The 16,378-nt window shown below is 32.7% G+C and overlaps 2 protein-coding genes across 2 annotated transcripts in view; one reads left to right on the forward strand and one right to left on the reverse strand.

The window, feature by feature from the left end:
* The window catches only part of LOC148074668 (beta-galactosidase-1-like protein 2), a 31,249-nt gene extending 27,530 nt beyond the window's left edge, over positions 1-3,719 (reverse strand). The window contains exons 1-3 of the mRNA XM_087795233.1: positions 3,602-3,719; positions 701-884; positions 280-348 (exon numbers count right to left, since the gene is read on the reverse strand). Coding sequence (XP_087651359.1) covers positions 280-348; positions 701-864 — 233 coding nt within the window. The 5' untranslated portion in view covers positions 865-884; positions 3,602-3,719. The remainder of the gene's footprint in view (positions 1-279; positions 349-700; positions 885-3,601) is intronic.
* A 3,175-nt stretch (positions 3,720-6,894) lies between these two features.
* LOC148074669 (uncharacterized) lies at positions 6,895-15,645 on the forward strand. Its single transcript, XM_087795237.1, has 9 exons — positions 6,895-7,316; positions 8,733-9,086; positions 9,168-9,266; positions 9,328-9,384; positions 13,653-13,679; positions 13,746-13,898; positions 13,958-14,023; positions 14,082-14,105; positions 14,165-15,645. The coding sequence occupies exons 1-9, from the start codon at positions 7,253-7,255 to the stop codon at positions 14,215-14,217; spliced, it is 897 nt and encodes a 298-aa protein (XP_087651363.1). The 5' UTR covers positions 6,895-7,252; the 3' UTR covers positions 14,218-15,645.
* Positions 15,646-16,378: the final 733 nt, after the last annotated feature.

The following is a 16,378-nucleotide window of genomic DNA, read 5'->3' on the forward strand; positions in this document are numbered from 1 at the left end:
GTAGTTAAAGTATTTCATTTTGTACACATGTTGTCGGTATTGTTGGTAGAATTTGTTCTTAATTGTTAATTCAATTATTTCAGTTTGACTTTTAAATTAAAATAAAATGTATTATGATATAGAGATATAGAGATTTATTTTGGTAATAGTTGATCATATTTCCTGTTGCATCTTCATGTGTGTATAAATGAAAATTAAAAGAAAATATTTACTGAATTGAGTACATTTGTTTATTTTAAAATGTCTCCTTAAAAGCGTTTCTTCTTCGATGTAACTTACGCCAAATCGAGCTCATCTTCAAAGTTGAAAACTCCTCGCTCCGGCTCGTGAAGGTTCCACGGCACATACCTGGAGAGAGACGTTTGCCTTCTTTCAGCTTTTAAATACTGTTTTTTCAACAACAAAAACAATCCAAACGGAACAGAAAGATGTGAAGAATGTGCATGAATATCGAAAGAAACGTAGTTAAAATAACTCTATAAACCTGGACTACGTTCAACGTCTTGTTGAAGCTGAAACACTCAACAGTCATTAGCGTGACGTAGAAACGAAAGTAGCATTAACTTAAAACTAACCAGGAAATAAACGTTTGAAGTTAAGCCAATATAAAAAACGTCACAAAAGACAAACTGACAGATATAATGACGCACGTCTTGCTTATGATCACAATAATCAAACAACCCTGAGCGGTGAAGCGTACGTGGTGAGGGTGTTGAGTCCACACGCCTTCATCTTCAGCAGCCGGTCCTGCCAGTACGCTCGGGGGACACGGAAGTAATGGATGGAGCCTCCCAGGATGCGGAAGGATTCTCCCTCCAGACTAAACTGAGAGGAATCGGCCTTCAGGCCCTCGGTGCGCTGCATTCTTCTGGCCGAGGGAGATCCTGAGGGGGAAACACATCCTGAGTTTAGCAGCAGAGAAAGATAATAAGCAAACTAGTTACAGAGGCAGAGGAAGGATCCCCTGGAGCTCCAACACCTGCTGGAGTCCAGAGATTCTGCATTTCCTTCCCTTTAATCCAGGTAAAACAGGAATAATAATAGTCTATATATACATAGACATATGTCACAGTACAGATTGGAATGCAGTAGGATCTGGAATATTACTAGTACAGACTGGAATTCCAGAATCCTGATACTGAACTGGGATTTGAATATTGATATGGGTTAAGGTCTGATTATATCAAAATAACTTTGATGTAATCAGAATTTCTCCGAATAGAATCGGACAATGTCCTGGTAGAATTCCCATTTGTACTAGTACAGATTAGAATTCCAATATGTACTAGTACAGTTTGGAATTCACTAGTAGAATCTGGAATCCTTTTTGGACAGATCGGAATTCCAATATTAGAATAGAATAGAAAACGTTTATTCATCCCCAGAGGTGAAACACACTTTTACAACAGCAGCAGCAGGACAATGAAAATAAAGTGCATGGAAAAAAAGAAATAGTAAAAGAGATAATAAAATAAAATAAAATAAAACGATCTTAAAAATATACAAATTATTTACAGTATTAGAAAATTAGCACTATTAACTGAATAAAATAAAGTAAAATAAAATAAAATAAAAATAAAAATAAAACAAAACAAAACAAAACAAAATAAAATAAAATAAAATAAAATAAAATAAAATAAAGTAAAATAAAAACAAAAAATAAAAACACACGAGAAGAAAAACACTCATATTCAGATCCCAGTTCAGTAGTAGAATTCCAATCTGTACTAGTAGGACTCCATATGAGGGCCGGGTCTAGGCAGGGGCAAGAGGGGGCCTGGCCCCCTCAAATAAATGTTGTGCCCCCTCAAACTTACATGTAAGTAAGTAAGTAACAGCACAATGCCCCCTCAAGATTTGTGGCTGCCCCCTCATACATGCCTGTCTAGACCGGGCCCTGCTCCATATATATATATATATATATATATATATACTGTATATATATATATACTGTATATATATATATATATATATATATATATATATATATATATATATATATATATATATATATTGCATCATTGGGTGTTTAGACTAAGCTTCAGAGTCTCTATCAAACTCTCTCTCGCTCCAAAAGAGAATAAAAGTCTAATCAAATTGTCAGATTGTCAGACAGTTTTAATTTTAATGACCTGTGCATTAACTTTTTGTTTATATTCTGTTTATTACAAGTCGGTTGATTATTTATTTCATTTTGTTGGTTATTCATTTTTATTTATTTTCTTGAATGTCTTAATTAATGTCTGTTTAAGTCTTTAATTGTAAAGTCTTCATTTGTTTTAAGTGTTTAATGTCTGTTGTTAAGTCCTTTCAACTGTATTCATGTTTTGCATCGTGGGTCAGAGAGGACAGCAATTTCATTTATGCTGTATGTCTTAATACATGCTTATTTGACAATAAAAGAACTTGACTTGACTTGACTTTCTGCTGCTGCAAGGATGTATCTGCTCTCTGTGACGGTACAAATGAAGAGTATCTGTAACGTCCACAGCGTTACAAGGTAATATATAAAAGTGGGGGACGGGCAAAAATAATAATCAATACCATTAAAAAAAAAAGATTTCTTCTATTTTTTTGAATAAAATGTCATTCTTTTCAAGATGAAATTGACTCAAATGTGTTTTCTAAAACAAGAAAACTTGATTTAAAAATCTATGAGTGTCTTTCCAAAACACAAATAAATGATCGAAGTCTCTTACACACGACACAACAAAAAAGAGGCTTATATTATATTTACAATGACATTTAAACAAACATATATTTTAACATACATACGTACATACATACATACATACAACTTCAACCCGCAGCAGTTTTTGTCCTCTACAATATTTTTTGACAAAGTTTTACAGTTTTTGAGAAACTGTAGTTTTATAGAAAATAACTTTATATGGAAAAATACTAGTAGTACTATATATGTAAGTAAGTAAGTAAGTAATATTTATTTATATAGCGCTTTTCGAGACCAGGGTCACAAAGCGCTTAAACAATCAAAACAATAAAAAAAGTACATACTTTAAAGATCAAGATAATACTTGTTTTTAATCGTCTCCCAAATTCCCGAAGGAGATCTCCAGAGGGATAAAGTCTAATAAATATATATATATATATATATATATATATATATATATATATATATATATTAAGTATTGTCTACTACTGCAATTTAGAGAATTAAACTGTGGAAGGAGGACATATGTATTTATTGTTATCACTGTGTGTTAAAGTCATGGAAATGATAAAGTGTGTCAATAATTGAGCTACATGTTGTTAAAGTGAAGTAAAAGCTGAAAGTATGAACACATGTGTACTACATACATGACGAATGTACAGATACAACTTGAACTTGAGGTGTCCAGACTGGTCTCACCTGGTGAACTGAGAAAGAATAATGTCTTCAAAAGCAACACAGAAAAGTAATAAAAATAATCTTATTTTGAGAAGAACTGAACAGATTAATGGACCAGAATTCTACTGAAGCTGAGACTGTGTGGTGCACGAACAGAAGTCCCTTTAAAAAACCAACCGATATATAAACTCTCAAACCAGGCGTGATTTACAGGCAAAAATACGACTTTTACCTCACAAATTGTTATCTTACCACTAATAATCTTGCTTCCGGGGGAGGAATTCTGACACAAAACGCGCTTTTAGTGATGATTTAAGTCGTTTTTGTGTCTCTGTCGATCACTCGTGCAGACGAGGAGTAGCGTTTGTTGTTCCACGTGACCAGCCAGGGTTAGGGACCGTCGTTACAAGAATAAGGGATCGTTCAAGAAAATATCATGGTCAGGCGAAATTATACTTTATATATGTTAGTTTAAACATAAGACATTTTATTCTAGTTTTTTAAATAAAGATGTTTGTTTTTTTGTGATGGTTGAACCACGTCATGTTGTACACAATACCTGTCTTCCTCTAGTAAACAGTAGATTTATTTCTCAAGTAAAAAGAGGAATAAAAAAAAATGTAAATAAGTTAAAAGCAAATGCAATTGTCTAACATATTTAGACACACCTTAATTATTCAAAGTCTAGGATCAGTTTATGTTTGTTAACAAAAGTATTTCATCTTTAACAAACAATATTAGATAAAATGCAAAATAAAGACATATTAATATTTCCATTGAAGTCTATCTTTCCGGCTGTTATTGACTCTTTAGGAATTTTCTTTTGTACACACAGCATAGATCTCTATAAAATATTGAAAAAATAGTGCCAAAATGAATGAAGACGTTAAAGGGGACACAAGTTGTTTTGGTGATTAAATAATACATTTTTCAGTTGTAAAATTATGCTTTGTGTACCTAGGTTGTTGTTTTTTTTTGTTTTATTTTCTGTATCTCCAGTATAATTTCTTTGCATTTATCATACGTCTATAATTTTTGGTTATGTTTTTATTTAACTGACATTGTTTTAATAGTATTTTAATGCTACTTTTTTATTATTATTTTCACTTATTCCATAATTTATGTTTTATCTGCATCTCATTTCTTCTCAAGCTTTTTTTGCATTATATATTTAATTCATAACTTTTTATTTTTGTTCTTTTTCATCCGGGGTCTCGGTTTTAGTCACGGTGTGTCATAAATAAATAAATAATTTCAAGTATAAGAAGGTAAAGTGATGTGTAATGTGAACCCAAAGCTAGGACAGCAATAGCATGAAGTCTTGATCTCACTCGCCCTAAACTGTGTGTTTGTGATCCGCAGTAAGTTTAACAGTTTAGTTGTATTCACGGTGTCAAGAATCCGCACCATCAAACCCTCACTCACATCTACAAAAGTTATATTGTTATTCTGGAGAAATCCCTGTGAAAGTGAATCTTCATGTCATAATTATGGTTATTATTTGATCGTTTGTTGCTTTAGTATCAGGAGAACCACGAGCCTCAGGATCTCACTCCATGTCTACTGGACGACCCAGAGGCCATGGTTCTCAACTGTACAGTGAAGACAAACTTTAAAAATAGTTCAATAAATGTTCAGTTCATGTTCGTGTAGTTTAATAATAGATTCTGCATTATAGACCATGATGGTATATTATTATTATTATTATTATTATTACACTAAACTAATTCACTCTCTGATTGGTGTGTTGATTGTATCATTAACTGAATATATCGTATGGAATCGTATCATTAACTGAATATATCGTATTGATTGTATCATTAACTGAATATATCGTATGGAATCGTATCATTAACTGAATATATCGTATCTTATCGTATCATTAACTGAATATGTCGTATGGAATCGTATCGTGAACTGAATATATCGTATTGATTGTATCATTAACATAACACAGAATATGAATATTAACTGAATATATCGTATCTTATCGTATCATTAACTGAATATATCGTATTGATTGTATCATTAACTGAATATATCGTATTGATTGTATCATTAACTGAATATATCGTATGGAATCGTATCATTAACTGAATATATCGTATTGATTCGTATCATTAACTGAATATATCGTATTGATTGTATCATTAACTGAATATATCGTATCTTATCGTATCATTAACTGAATATATCGTATGGAATCGTATCGTGAACTGAATATATCGTATTGATTGTATCATTAACTGAATATATCGTATCTTATCGTATCATTAACTGAATATATCGTATGGAATCGTATCATTAACTGAATATATCGTATTGATTGTATCATTAACTGAATATATCGTATTGATTGTATCATTAACTGAATATATCGTATGGAATCGTATCATTAACTGAATATATTGTATTGATTGTATCATTAACTGAATATATCGTATGGAATCGTATCATTAACTGAATATATCGTATTGATTGTATCATTAACTGAATATATCGTATGGAATCGTATCATTAACTGAATATATCGTATCTTATCGTATCATTAACTGAATATATCGTATGGAATCGTATCGTGAACTGAATATATCTGGTATATTATTATTATTATTATTACACTAAACTAATTCACTCTCTGATTGGTGTGTTTGAAAACTCGCACAGGAAGTGTTCCACAGGCTGAAGTCACATCAGACCATCATTTGATGATAGTAGTCAAAACGTGTTGAAGGTGGTCTCACGTTGTGGTCATGTTTGCAAAAGTGAAAAGCAGTTGCACATTTACTTTTGGTTCACACTGTACAAGATGCTGAGATCTTCGAGGTGGAGTTCCGTCGTGGTTTTCTGCTCTCTGTCCATCTTTGCAAATGGTAAGTGTTGGAGTGAACATTTAAGAAACTAAGTGAAGTAAGTGGAGTCGCTGTAACAAACAACAACCAGGACTAATTATTTTGCACTTTGCGCACTTTTTACAATATCATAGATAAAGAAAAATCATTTAATTTGTCACTTTTTCAAGTATTAAACATTTTATTGTACTTTAGAAAAGAATCCAAATAATTATGGGTTTGAGGAAAAAAATGTCGTGAGCTGAATATATTGTATCTTATCGTATTATTAACTGAATATATCGTATCTTATCATATTTTGAGCTGCATATATCGTATCTTATCGTATTATTAACTGAATATATCGTATCTTATCGTATCATTAATTGAATATATCGTATGGAATCGTATCATTAACTGAATATATTGTATTGATTGTATCATTAACTGAATATATCGTATCTTATCGTATCATTAACTGAATATATCTTATGGAATCGTATCGTGAACTGAATATATCGTATTGATTGTATCATTAACTGAATATATCGTATGGAATCGTATCATTAACTGAATATATCGTATTGATTGTATCATTAACTGAATATATCATATCTTATCGTATCATTAACTGAATATATCGTATTGATTGTATCATTAACTGAATATATCGTATGGAATCGTATCATTAACTGAATATATCGTATGGAATCGTATCATTAACTGAATATATTGTATTGATTGTATCATTAACTGAATATATCGTATGGAATCGTATCATTAACTGAATATATCGTATCTTATCGTATTATTAACTTAATATATTGTATGGAATCGTATCGTGAACTGAATATATCTGGTATATTATTATTATTATTATTACACTAAACTAATTCACTCTCTGATTGGTGTGTTTGAAAACTCGCACAGGAAGTGTTCCACAGGCTGAAGTCACATCAGACCATCATTTGACGATAGTAGTCAAAACGTGTTGAAGGTGGTCTCACGTTGTGGTCATGTTTGCAAAAGTGAAAAGCAGTTGCACATTTACTTTTGGTTCACACTGTACAAGATGCTGAGATCTTCGAGGTGGAGTTCCATCGTGGTTTTCTGCTCTCTGTCCATCTTTGCAAATGGTAAGTGTTGAGTGAACATTTAAGAAACTAAGTGAAGTAAGTGGAGTCGCTGTAACAAACAACAACCAGGACTAATTATTTTGCACTTTGCTCACTTTTTACAATATCATAGAAAAAGAAAAATCATTTAATTTGTCACTTTTTCAAGTATTAAACATTTTATTGTACTTTAGAAAAGAATCCAAATAATTATGGGTTTGAGGAAAAAAATGTCGTGAGCTGAATATATTGTATCTTATCGTATCATTAACTGAATATATGGTATGGAATCGTATCGTGAACTGAATATATTGTATTGATTGTATCATTAACTGAATATATCGTATGGAATCGTATCATTAACTGAATATATCGTATCTTATCGTATCATTAACTGAATATATCGTATTGAATCGTATTATTAACTGAATATATCGTATCTTATCTTATCATTAACTGAATGTATTGTATCTTATCGTATCATTAACTGAATATATCGTATTGAATCGTATCATGGGCTGAATATATCGTATTATTAACTGAATATATCGTATCTTATCGTATCATTAACTGAATATATCGTATCTTATCGTATTATTAACTGAATATATCGTATTGAATCGTATCATTAACTGAATATATCGTATCTTATCGTATTATTAACTGAATATATCGTATCTTATCGTATCATTAACTGAATATATCGTATTGAATCGTATCATTAACTGAATATATCGTATTGAATCGTATCATTAACTGAATATATCGTATTGAATCGTATTATTAACTGAATATATCGTATTGAATCGTATCATTAACTGAATATATCGTATCTTATCGTATTATTAACTGAATATATCGTATCTTATCGTATCATTAACTGAATATATCGTATCTTATCGTATCATTAACTGAATATATCGTATTGAATCGTATTATTAACTGAATATATCGTATCAAATTGTATTATTAACTGAAAATATCGTATTAAATCGTATCATGAGCTAAATATATCGTATTGAATCGTATCGTGAACTGAATATATCGTATGGAATCGTGTCATTAATTGAATATATTGTATTAAATCGTATCATTAACTGAATATATCGTATCTTATCGTATCATTAACTGAATATATCGTGTGGAATCGTATCGTGAACTGAATATATCATATTGATTGTATCATTAACTGAATATATCGTATTGATTGTATCATTAACTGAATATATCGTATGGAATCGTATCATTAACTGAATATATCGTATTGATTGTATTATTAACTGAATATATCGTATTGAATCGTATCGTGAACTGAATATATCGTATTGATTGTATTATTAACTGAATATATCGTATGGAATCGTATCGTGAACTGAATATATCGTATTGATTGTATCATTAACTGAATATGTCGTATGAATCTCTTCATCTCTTAAGCTGCTCAGATGGAGACATGTCATATTCAGGACCATAAGGAGTTGGAAGTGGATCTCGGCTCTTCTGCGACTCTGCCGTGTCACTTCGATAACGTCACCGATGAGTTCGTACTCTGGGAACAACAAAGCGAAGAATCCACGAACGATCACTTCACTAATGAGGTGCTCAAGCTGAAAAGTGATGGAAGGATGCTCTTCCTGTCGCCCAGAGACGGTCGAGTCAAAGTCTACTACGTTCAGCTGTTTGAGGGAAACTTCTCCATCTCCATCGAGGACCTGCAGGAGTCTGACCTGGGCTCGTACTACTGCATCTACAGACATGAGTGTTTTCAAGTGGAGCTGAAGAAGAAAAGAGGTACGTGAGTAGAAAGTTTGCAGAGGTCGCTGACGTCCTGCGGTCATGTAATGAATGTTTTGTTTTTTTTTAAACCCGAAGCTTCATCTGCAGCTATGAGCCAAGATGGACAGTTTCTGATCTACTTCGCTGCTGGCGCTGTTGTTCTGATGCTGATGTTTCTCTGTGGCTACTGCATCTGCAAGTATTACTCGTGTGGAGTTAACCATGAGGTGTTTGACTTTATGTTTCTTTACTTCAGGGATACAACGCAACAAAGACATGTACGCAGTACATGCACGTTTCAGTTCATCAAATGGTTTGTATATTTGATTTTTTGTGAGAATACTTACAGAGAATAGATTTTTAACTTTATATTATATTTTCAAAAACCTACACGGGCGAACCTACAAGGTTTACATTTTTGTCCACAGGAGTAGTCGAGAGAACCAGCACTTTATTCAACTCCTAATCCCATCACATTAAAGCACTTCCTGTGGTTATCAGAAATATTCTTCTTCTAATAATCACTTCAAATATTGTGTGTACTTAATCATAGTCACATAACAGATGAATCACAAAACTGTATTTACCTTATTTTTAAAAGGCATCACTTAAAATCTTGAAATGTACTTAAAAGCTCCTCATAAACCTTATTTATTGATTGTGTTTTTACTCACTGACCTCTCACTGGTTTGATGTGGTTCAGGGCGAAACAAACTCTGTCAAAATGTTCCTAAATTATGAAGCTGCACTGAGAGTCAACGCGGTATTACTACACACAGCTCCATAGTATTACTCCGCGAGGCTCCATAGTATTACTCTGAGTCACTTTAGTATTACTCCGCGAGGCTCCATAGTATTACTCTGTGAGTCACTGTAGTATTACTCCGCGAGGCTCCATAGTATTACTCTGAGTCACTTTAGTATTACTCCGCGAGGCTCCATAGTATTACTCTGAGTCACTTTAGTATTACTCCGCGAGGCTCCATAGTATTACTCTGAGTCACTTTAGTATTACTCCGCGAGGCTCCATAGTATTACTCTGAGTCACTTTAGTATTACTCCGCGAGGCTCCATAGTATTACTCTGAGTCACTTTAGTATTACTCCGCGAGGCTCCATAGTATTACTCTGAGTCACTTTAGTAATACTCCGCGAGGCTCCATAGTATTAGTCTGAGTCACTGTAGTATTACTCTGCGAGGCTTCGTAGTATTACTCTGAGTCACTGTAGTATAACTCCGTGAGGCTCCATAGTATTACTCTGAGTCACTGTAGTATTACTCTGCGAGGCTTCGTAGTATTACTCTGAGTCACTGTAGTATAACTCCGTGAGGCTCCATAGTATTACTCTGAATCACTGTAGTATTACTCCGCGAGGCTCCATAGTATTAGTCTGAGTCACTGTAGTATTACTCCGCGAGGCTTCATAGTATTACTCTGAGTCACTGTAGTATAACTCCGTGAGGCTCCATAGTATTAGTCTGAGTCACAGTAGTATTACTCCGCAAGGCTCCATAGTATAACTCTGCGAGTCACTGAAGTATTACTCAGCGAGGCTCCATAGTATAACTCTGTGAGGCACTTTATTTTTATTTCGCGAGGCTCCATAGTATTACTCTGAGTCACTGTAGTATTACTCCGCGAGGCTACATAGTATAACTCTGTGAGTCACTGTAGTATTCATTTCGTGAGGCTCCATAGTATAACTCTGAGTCACTGTAGTATTCATTTCGTGAGGCTCCATAGTATAACTCTGAGTCACTGTAGTATTACTCCGCGAGGCTACATAGTATAACTCTGTGAGTCACTGTAGTATTCATTTCGTGAGGCTCCATAGTATAACTCTGAGTCACTGTAGTATTCATTTCGTGAGGCTCCTTAGTATAACTCTGAGTCACTGTAGTATTCATTTCGCGAGGCTCCATAGTATAACTCTGAGTCACTGTAGTATTAATTTCGCGAGGCTCCATAGTATAACTCTGAGTCACTGTAGTATTCATTTCGCGAGGCTCCATAGTATAACTCTGAGTCACTGTAGTATTAATTTCGCGAGGCTCCATAGTATAACTCTGAGTCACTGTAGTATTCATTTCGCGAGGCTCCATAGTATAACTCTGTGAGTCACAGTAGTAATAATCCGCGAAGCTACATAGTATAACTCTGAGTCACTGTAGTATTACTGAGCGAATCTCCACAGTATAACTCTGAGTCACAGTAGTATTACTGAGTGAATCTCCATAGTATAACTCTGAGTCACTGTAGTATTACTGAGCGAATCTCCACAGTATAACTCTGAGTCACTAAAGTATTACTCTGCGAGTACGGTTCAGTAGTATTTTGCCTGACAGATTAATACTTCAAAGCCACTCTATATTTATTTTGTAATTAAGGAACATTTTAGGATAAATACGTGTGTACGAATAGTATCACCATTAAGAAGTTCTCTAAGTAAAACGCGTAAACTGAAGCTGAATTGAAGTATTTTCCATTTCAAGAGAACATTCGAGAACTATTCTCACGGTAAACACCTCGAGCACCTGAGAGATTCTAAAGTGCAAAGAGCAACGTTTCCTGAGACTCTGGAACATCTGGTTGAGCTTGAAGACCACACACTGGCCTGGTTTATCAGAAGCTGCATCTACAGAAGCATCAGTGACTTGTGGTTTCTCTGTTGACGGCAACTGAAACCATTCGTTCTGTTCCAGTGAGGTTGGACTTTAGACGCGTGTTCATGTCCACAAGATTTCCATGTTTCATGTGAAGCTCTGACAACATTATTTAACATAATAAGAATCAGAAGTTTATTTCCATTAATGAGAAATACACTCATGTATTGGAAATATTGTACAAAATAATTTGAATGAAATAAAAAAAAATAGATGAATTAAAATACAATAAATTGATATTTATACAACAAAATAAATTAAAATTATATTATAAATTACAATTAAATACAAATAGATGAATAAAACACAATATATAAAATGGAATGGCTAAAACACAATTTAATAAAGTGAGATTATTAAAATACAATAAATTGATATTAATTTTTTTTTTAAACTATACAATGAGATAATAATATAAATTACAATTTAATAAAGTGATATTATTAAAATACAATACATTGATATAAATAAAAAAAATATCAATTGAAATAATATTATAAATTACAATTTTAAAAAAGGGATATTATTAAAAAATAATGAATTGATATTAATATAACAAAATAAATTAAAATAATATTATAAATTAAAATGTGATGAATAAAACACACTAAAATGAAATTATATTAATGAAATACAATACAATTAAATGTTAATAATATAATCCTATAAAATGAAAGGAGATCGATAAAACACAATAAACTAAAATTATATTATTAAAATACAATACATTTATATTAATAAAAAGAATTGAAGTAATATTATGAATTACAATTAAATGGGATGAATTAAACGTAATAAATTAAAAATAATATTATAAATCACAATTCAATAAAATTGGATGAATAAAACGTAATAAAAATATATATATTATAAATTACAATTAAATCAAATGGAATTAATAGAACAAAGTAAAATGAAATTCCATTAATGAAATACAAAAAATAAATGTAATTAATAAAATACTATAAAATGAAACGAGTAAAAAAAAACAACACAATAAACCAAAATTATATTAATAAAATACAATGAAATGTGATGGAAAAATTACAATTAAATACAATTAGGTGAATGAAACACAATCAAATAATATGAGATGAATAAAATACAATAACGTAAAATTATATGAATAAAATATGATTCATATAATACAATGAAATTAATAAAAAGCCAAATAAATGAAATTGTGGTCGTCTCTGACCCACAATGCAAAACATGAATACAGTTGACATTTAAATGACATTTAAAACAAATTCAAGAAAATATATAAAATAAAATAACCCACAAAATGAAATAAATAAACAACAATACTTAAATGATTAACTAAAACTAAACAGAATATAAACAAAAAACAAAGTTAATGCACAAACACTAAATAAATAAACGTTTATAAACAGTTGGACTCTATCAACGCGGTAAATTCTTGGATCAAATTAATAAAAGTCATTGAAATAAAACAAATGTGAAATATAATGTGATTTAAAAACGTATTTCTTGAGCGAATCTCCATAGTATAACCCTGAGTCACTGTAGTATTACTCTGCGAGTATCATCAGAACATGATCTGGATCTTATAATCATGTGTTTTTGTCGTTTACACTATTGTAACAGTTTATTTTGTGTCTAAACCAGAAGGATCTTCTCGCCTGCAGTTCATACAAAACTCTGCAGCCAGAATTCTGAGCCGCTCTAGTAGAAGAACTCACATTTCTCCTTCAAACTCTTCACTGGCTGCCAGTTTCTTTCAGGATCATTTTAAAATTCTGGTTCTTACTTTCAGATCTCCTAACAGCGCTTAAACAATCAAAACAATACTCAATAAAATATATACTTTAAAAGATCAAGACACATAAGACAAACACAGGAGTCTCAGAAATTCAAGGAAAAGCTCAAAACTTGTTTTTATTTCTACCTGGACAGGACTGACTGCACCTGAACAAACACAAGGTAATGGACGTCAATGATTGTGTAACGTTTGTTTCATCAACACTAATCTCTGTCGCACGTTTCAAGAGTCCGACAATGTGGTCTTTAGTGGGTTCAGTTCTCGCTTCCGGGCCTCGATGTCGTTCAAACGAGTCTTCAGATCTTCTCGGAAGCCAGTGAACAACTCTCCGCGTAACTTGAACCTGGACCAGGTCGCGCTGGAGCTGAAGCCGACTCAAGGTACTCCAGAGTTACTCTCAGTGTTCCGTGACCGGATGAAGTAACGGTTGTTCTCGCAGGAGGTCACGGTTCCACCAACATGCTGCCGGTTCCGTCTCCTCAGATGCCGTGTTCGTCGTGCAAGTGTGAGTGACGCCTCGTGTCGTAACGTAAATGTTTATTCAACGTTCAATGTCTCCACAGGTTCACCGAACCTTCAGCAGAAGAGTGAGTTTCAACCACTCGTCGTGTGATGTTTGTGTTTCTGACTCTCGTCTCTCGTTCAGATACGAACCAGTTCGTTTACAGCAGAAACAATTTTCCAAACACTTGGAAATAGAGGAAGAAGATCAACGTCATCGTCGTCATCCAGACTTTTCTTGCTGGTTTTCATTTATATACAGTCGGAAGCTAATTGTGTTCACTAGATTTGAAGTATATATGTGGAGTATTGTGGAGTACTTGACTCTGGTGTTGTGATAGTGTAGTAACAAGTATATATATGTGTAGTATTGTCCAGTACTTGACTCTGGTGTTGTGATAGTGTAGTAACAAGTATATATGTGTAGTATTGTCCAGTATTTGACTCTGGTGTTGTGATAGTGTAGTAACAAGGATATATGTGTAGTATTGTCCAGTACTTGACTCTGGTGTTGTGATAGTGTAGTAACAAGTATATATGTTTAGTATTGTCGAGTACTTGACTCTGGTGTTGTGATAGTTTAGTAACAAGTATATATGTGTAGTATTGTCCAGTACTTGACTCTGGTGTTGTGATAGTGTAGTAACAAGTATATATGTGTAGTATTGTCGAGTACTTGACTCTGGTGTTGTGATAGTGTAGTAACAAGTATATATGTGTAGTATTGTGGAGTACCTGACTCTGGTGTTGTTATAGTGAAGTATCAAGTATATATGTGTAGTATTGTCCAGTACGTCACTTTGGTGTTGTGATAGTAAAGTAACAAGTATATATGTGTAGTATTGTCCAGTACTTCATTTTGGTGTTGTGCTAGTGTAGTAACAAGTATATATGTGTAGTATTGTCCAGTACTTCACTTTGGTGTTGTGATAGTGTAGTAACAAGTATATATGTGTAGTATTGTCCAGTACTTCACTTTGGTGTTGTGATAGTGTAGTAACAAGTATATATGTGTAGAATTGTGGAGAACCTGACTCTGGTGTTGTTAAAGTGTAGTAACAAGTAGATATGTGTAGTATTGTCCAGTACTTCACTTTGGTGTTGTGATAGTGTAGTAACAAGTATATATGTGTAGTATTGTCCAGCACCTCACTTTGGTGTTATAAGTAAGTAAGTAAGTAATTTTTATTTGTATAGCGCTTTTCCAGACCAGGGTCACAAAGTAATTCACTTTGGTGTTGTGATAGAGTAGTAACAAGTATATATGTGTAGTATTCTCCAGTACTTGACTCTGGTGTTGTGATAGTGTAGTAACAAGTATATATGTGTAGTATTCTCCAGTACTTGACTCTGGTGTTGTAGTATTTACAGACCACATGACTCTTGACGAAGTCGTAACTGCTTACATTTGTTTTCAAACCAAAATATGTCCAAACATCAGCTTTAAAAAGCTGCTGGACTCACTGTATCCTCTCGTCCCCAGTCATCGCCAAAATTCCATTGTTCTTTTAGCTGCAGAGGACGTAATGACTGCTGCAATCTTGAGGCCATGAGTTTGATTTCAACAGAAAAATGAACAAACGCTGTGAATATTTGTTAATTGTAAATAAAAATTGAAAAAATGAAGTATTTTATATTCAATTCACTGAAATATAAACCACGAGAGAAAAAACACAAACACCACTATGTTGTGTAGCATTTTATGTAGCGGCAAGATAGTGCTCATAATTTTGACTACGATAAACTACTAATTGTGTAAAAATGTTGTTGTAAAAAGTACTATTTCATTGTATGTTCTTTCAAGTGTTTTAGAGAGATCTCCATGTAAGCTCGTTTTTTCTTCTATACTATACTTTCACTATACTATATATTACTATAATTTTGATTTTGTATAATATTTACTGCATTTTATCCTTTTCAACCTCTGTCCTTATTTTTCAAGATCCATTTTTAATATAAAAAATATATAACAACAAATACCAGAAAACCTTTATTAGACACGATTCTTCAGCCATAGAGGTTAAAATGGGACAATGTTGCTCCCTTTGTTGATTTATATTCTCCATTTATTTCTTAAATATATTGAGTAAAAGAAAATAAAGTTAAAAAAAACTGTAACAACTTATGTCCTTATTTTTGAAGAGTCTTTCTTGTACCATAATAATAACACATTATTTATAACGAAGAAAAGGGTTTAATAGAACATTTATCTATTATTTTCAATTATTATTGTCACTATTGCCTGTTCTTGATGTTAGTGTTAAAATGTCTTTCTACAGACCTTGCCTAGAACTTCACTTTAATACTGTGACAGTGAGTTAATTCTGCCCTTGTTCATTAAAATGCTACTTATTTATAA

The sequence above is a fragment of the Callionymus lyra genome, chromosome 7 (assembly GCF_982586985.1).
Source record: "Callionymus lyra chromosome 7, fCalLyr1.hap1.1, whole genome shotgun sequence".
NCBI lineage: Eukaryota > Metazoa > Chordata > Actinopteri > Syngnathiformes > Callionymidae > Callionymus > Callionymus lyra.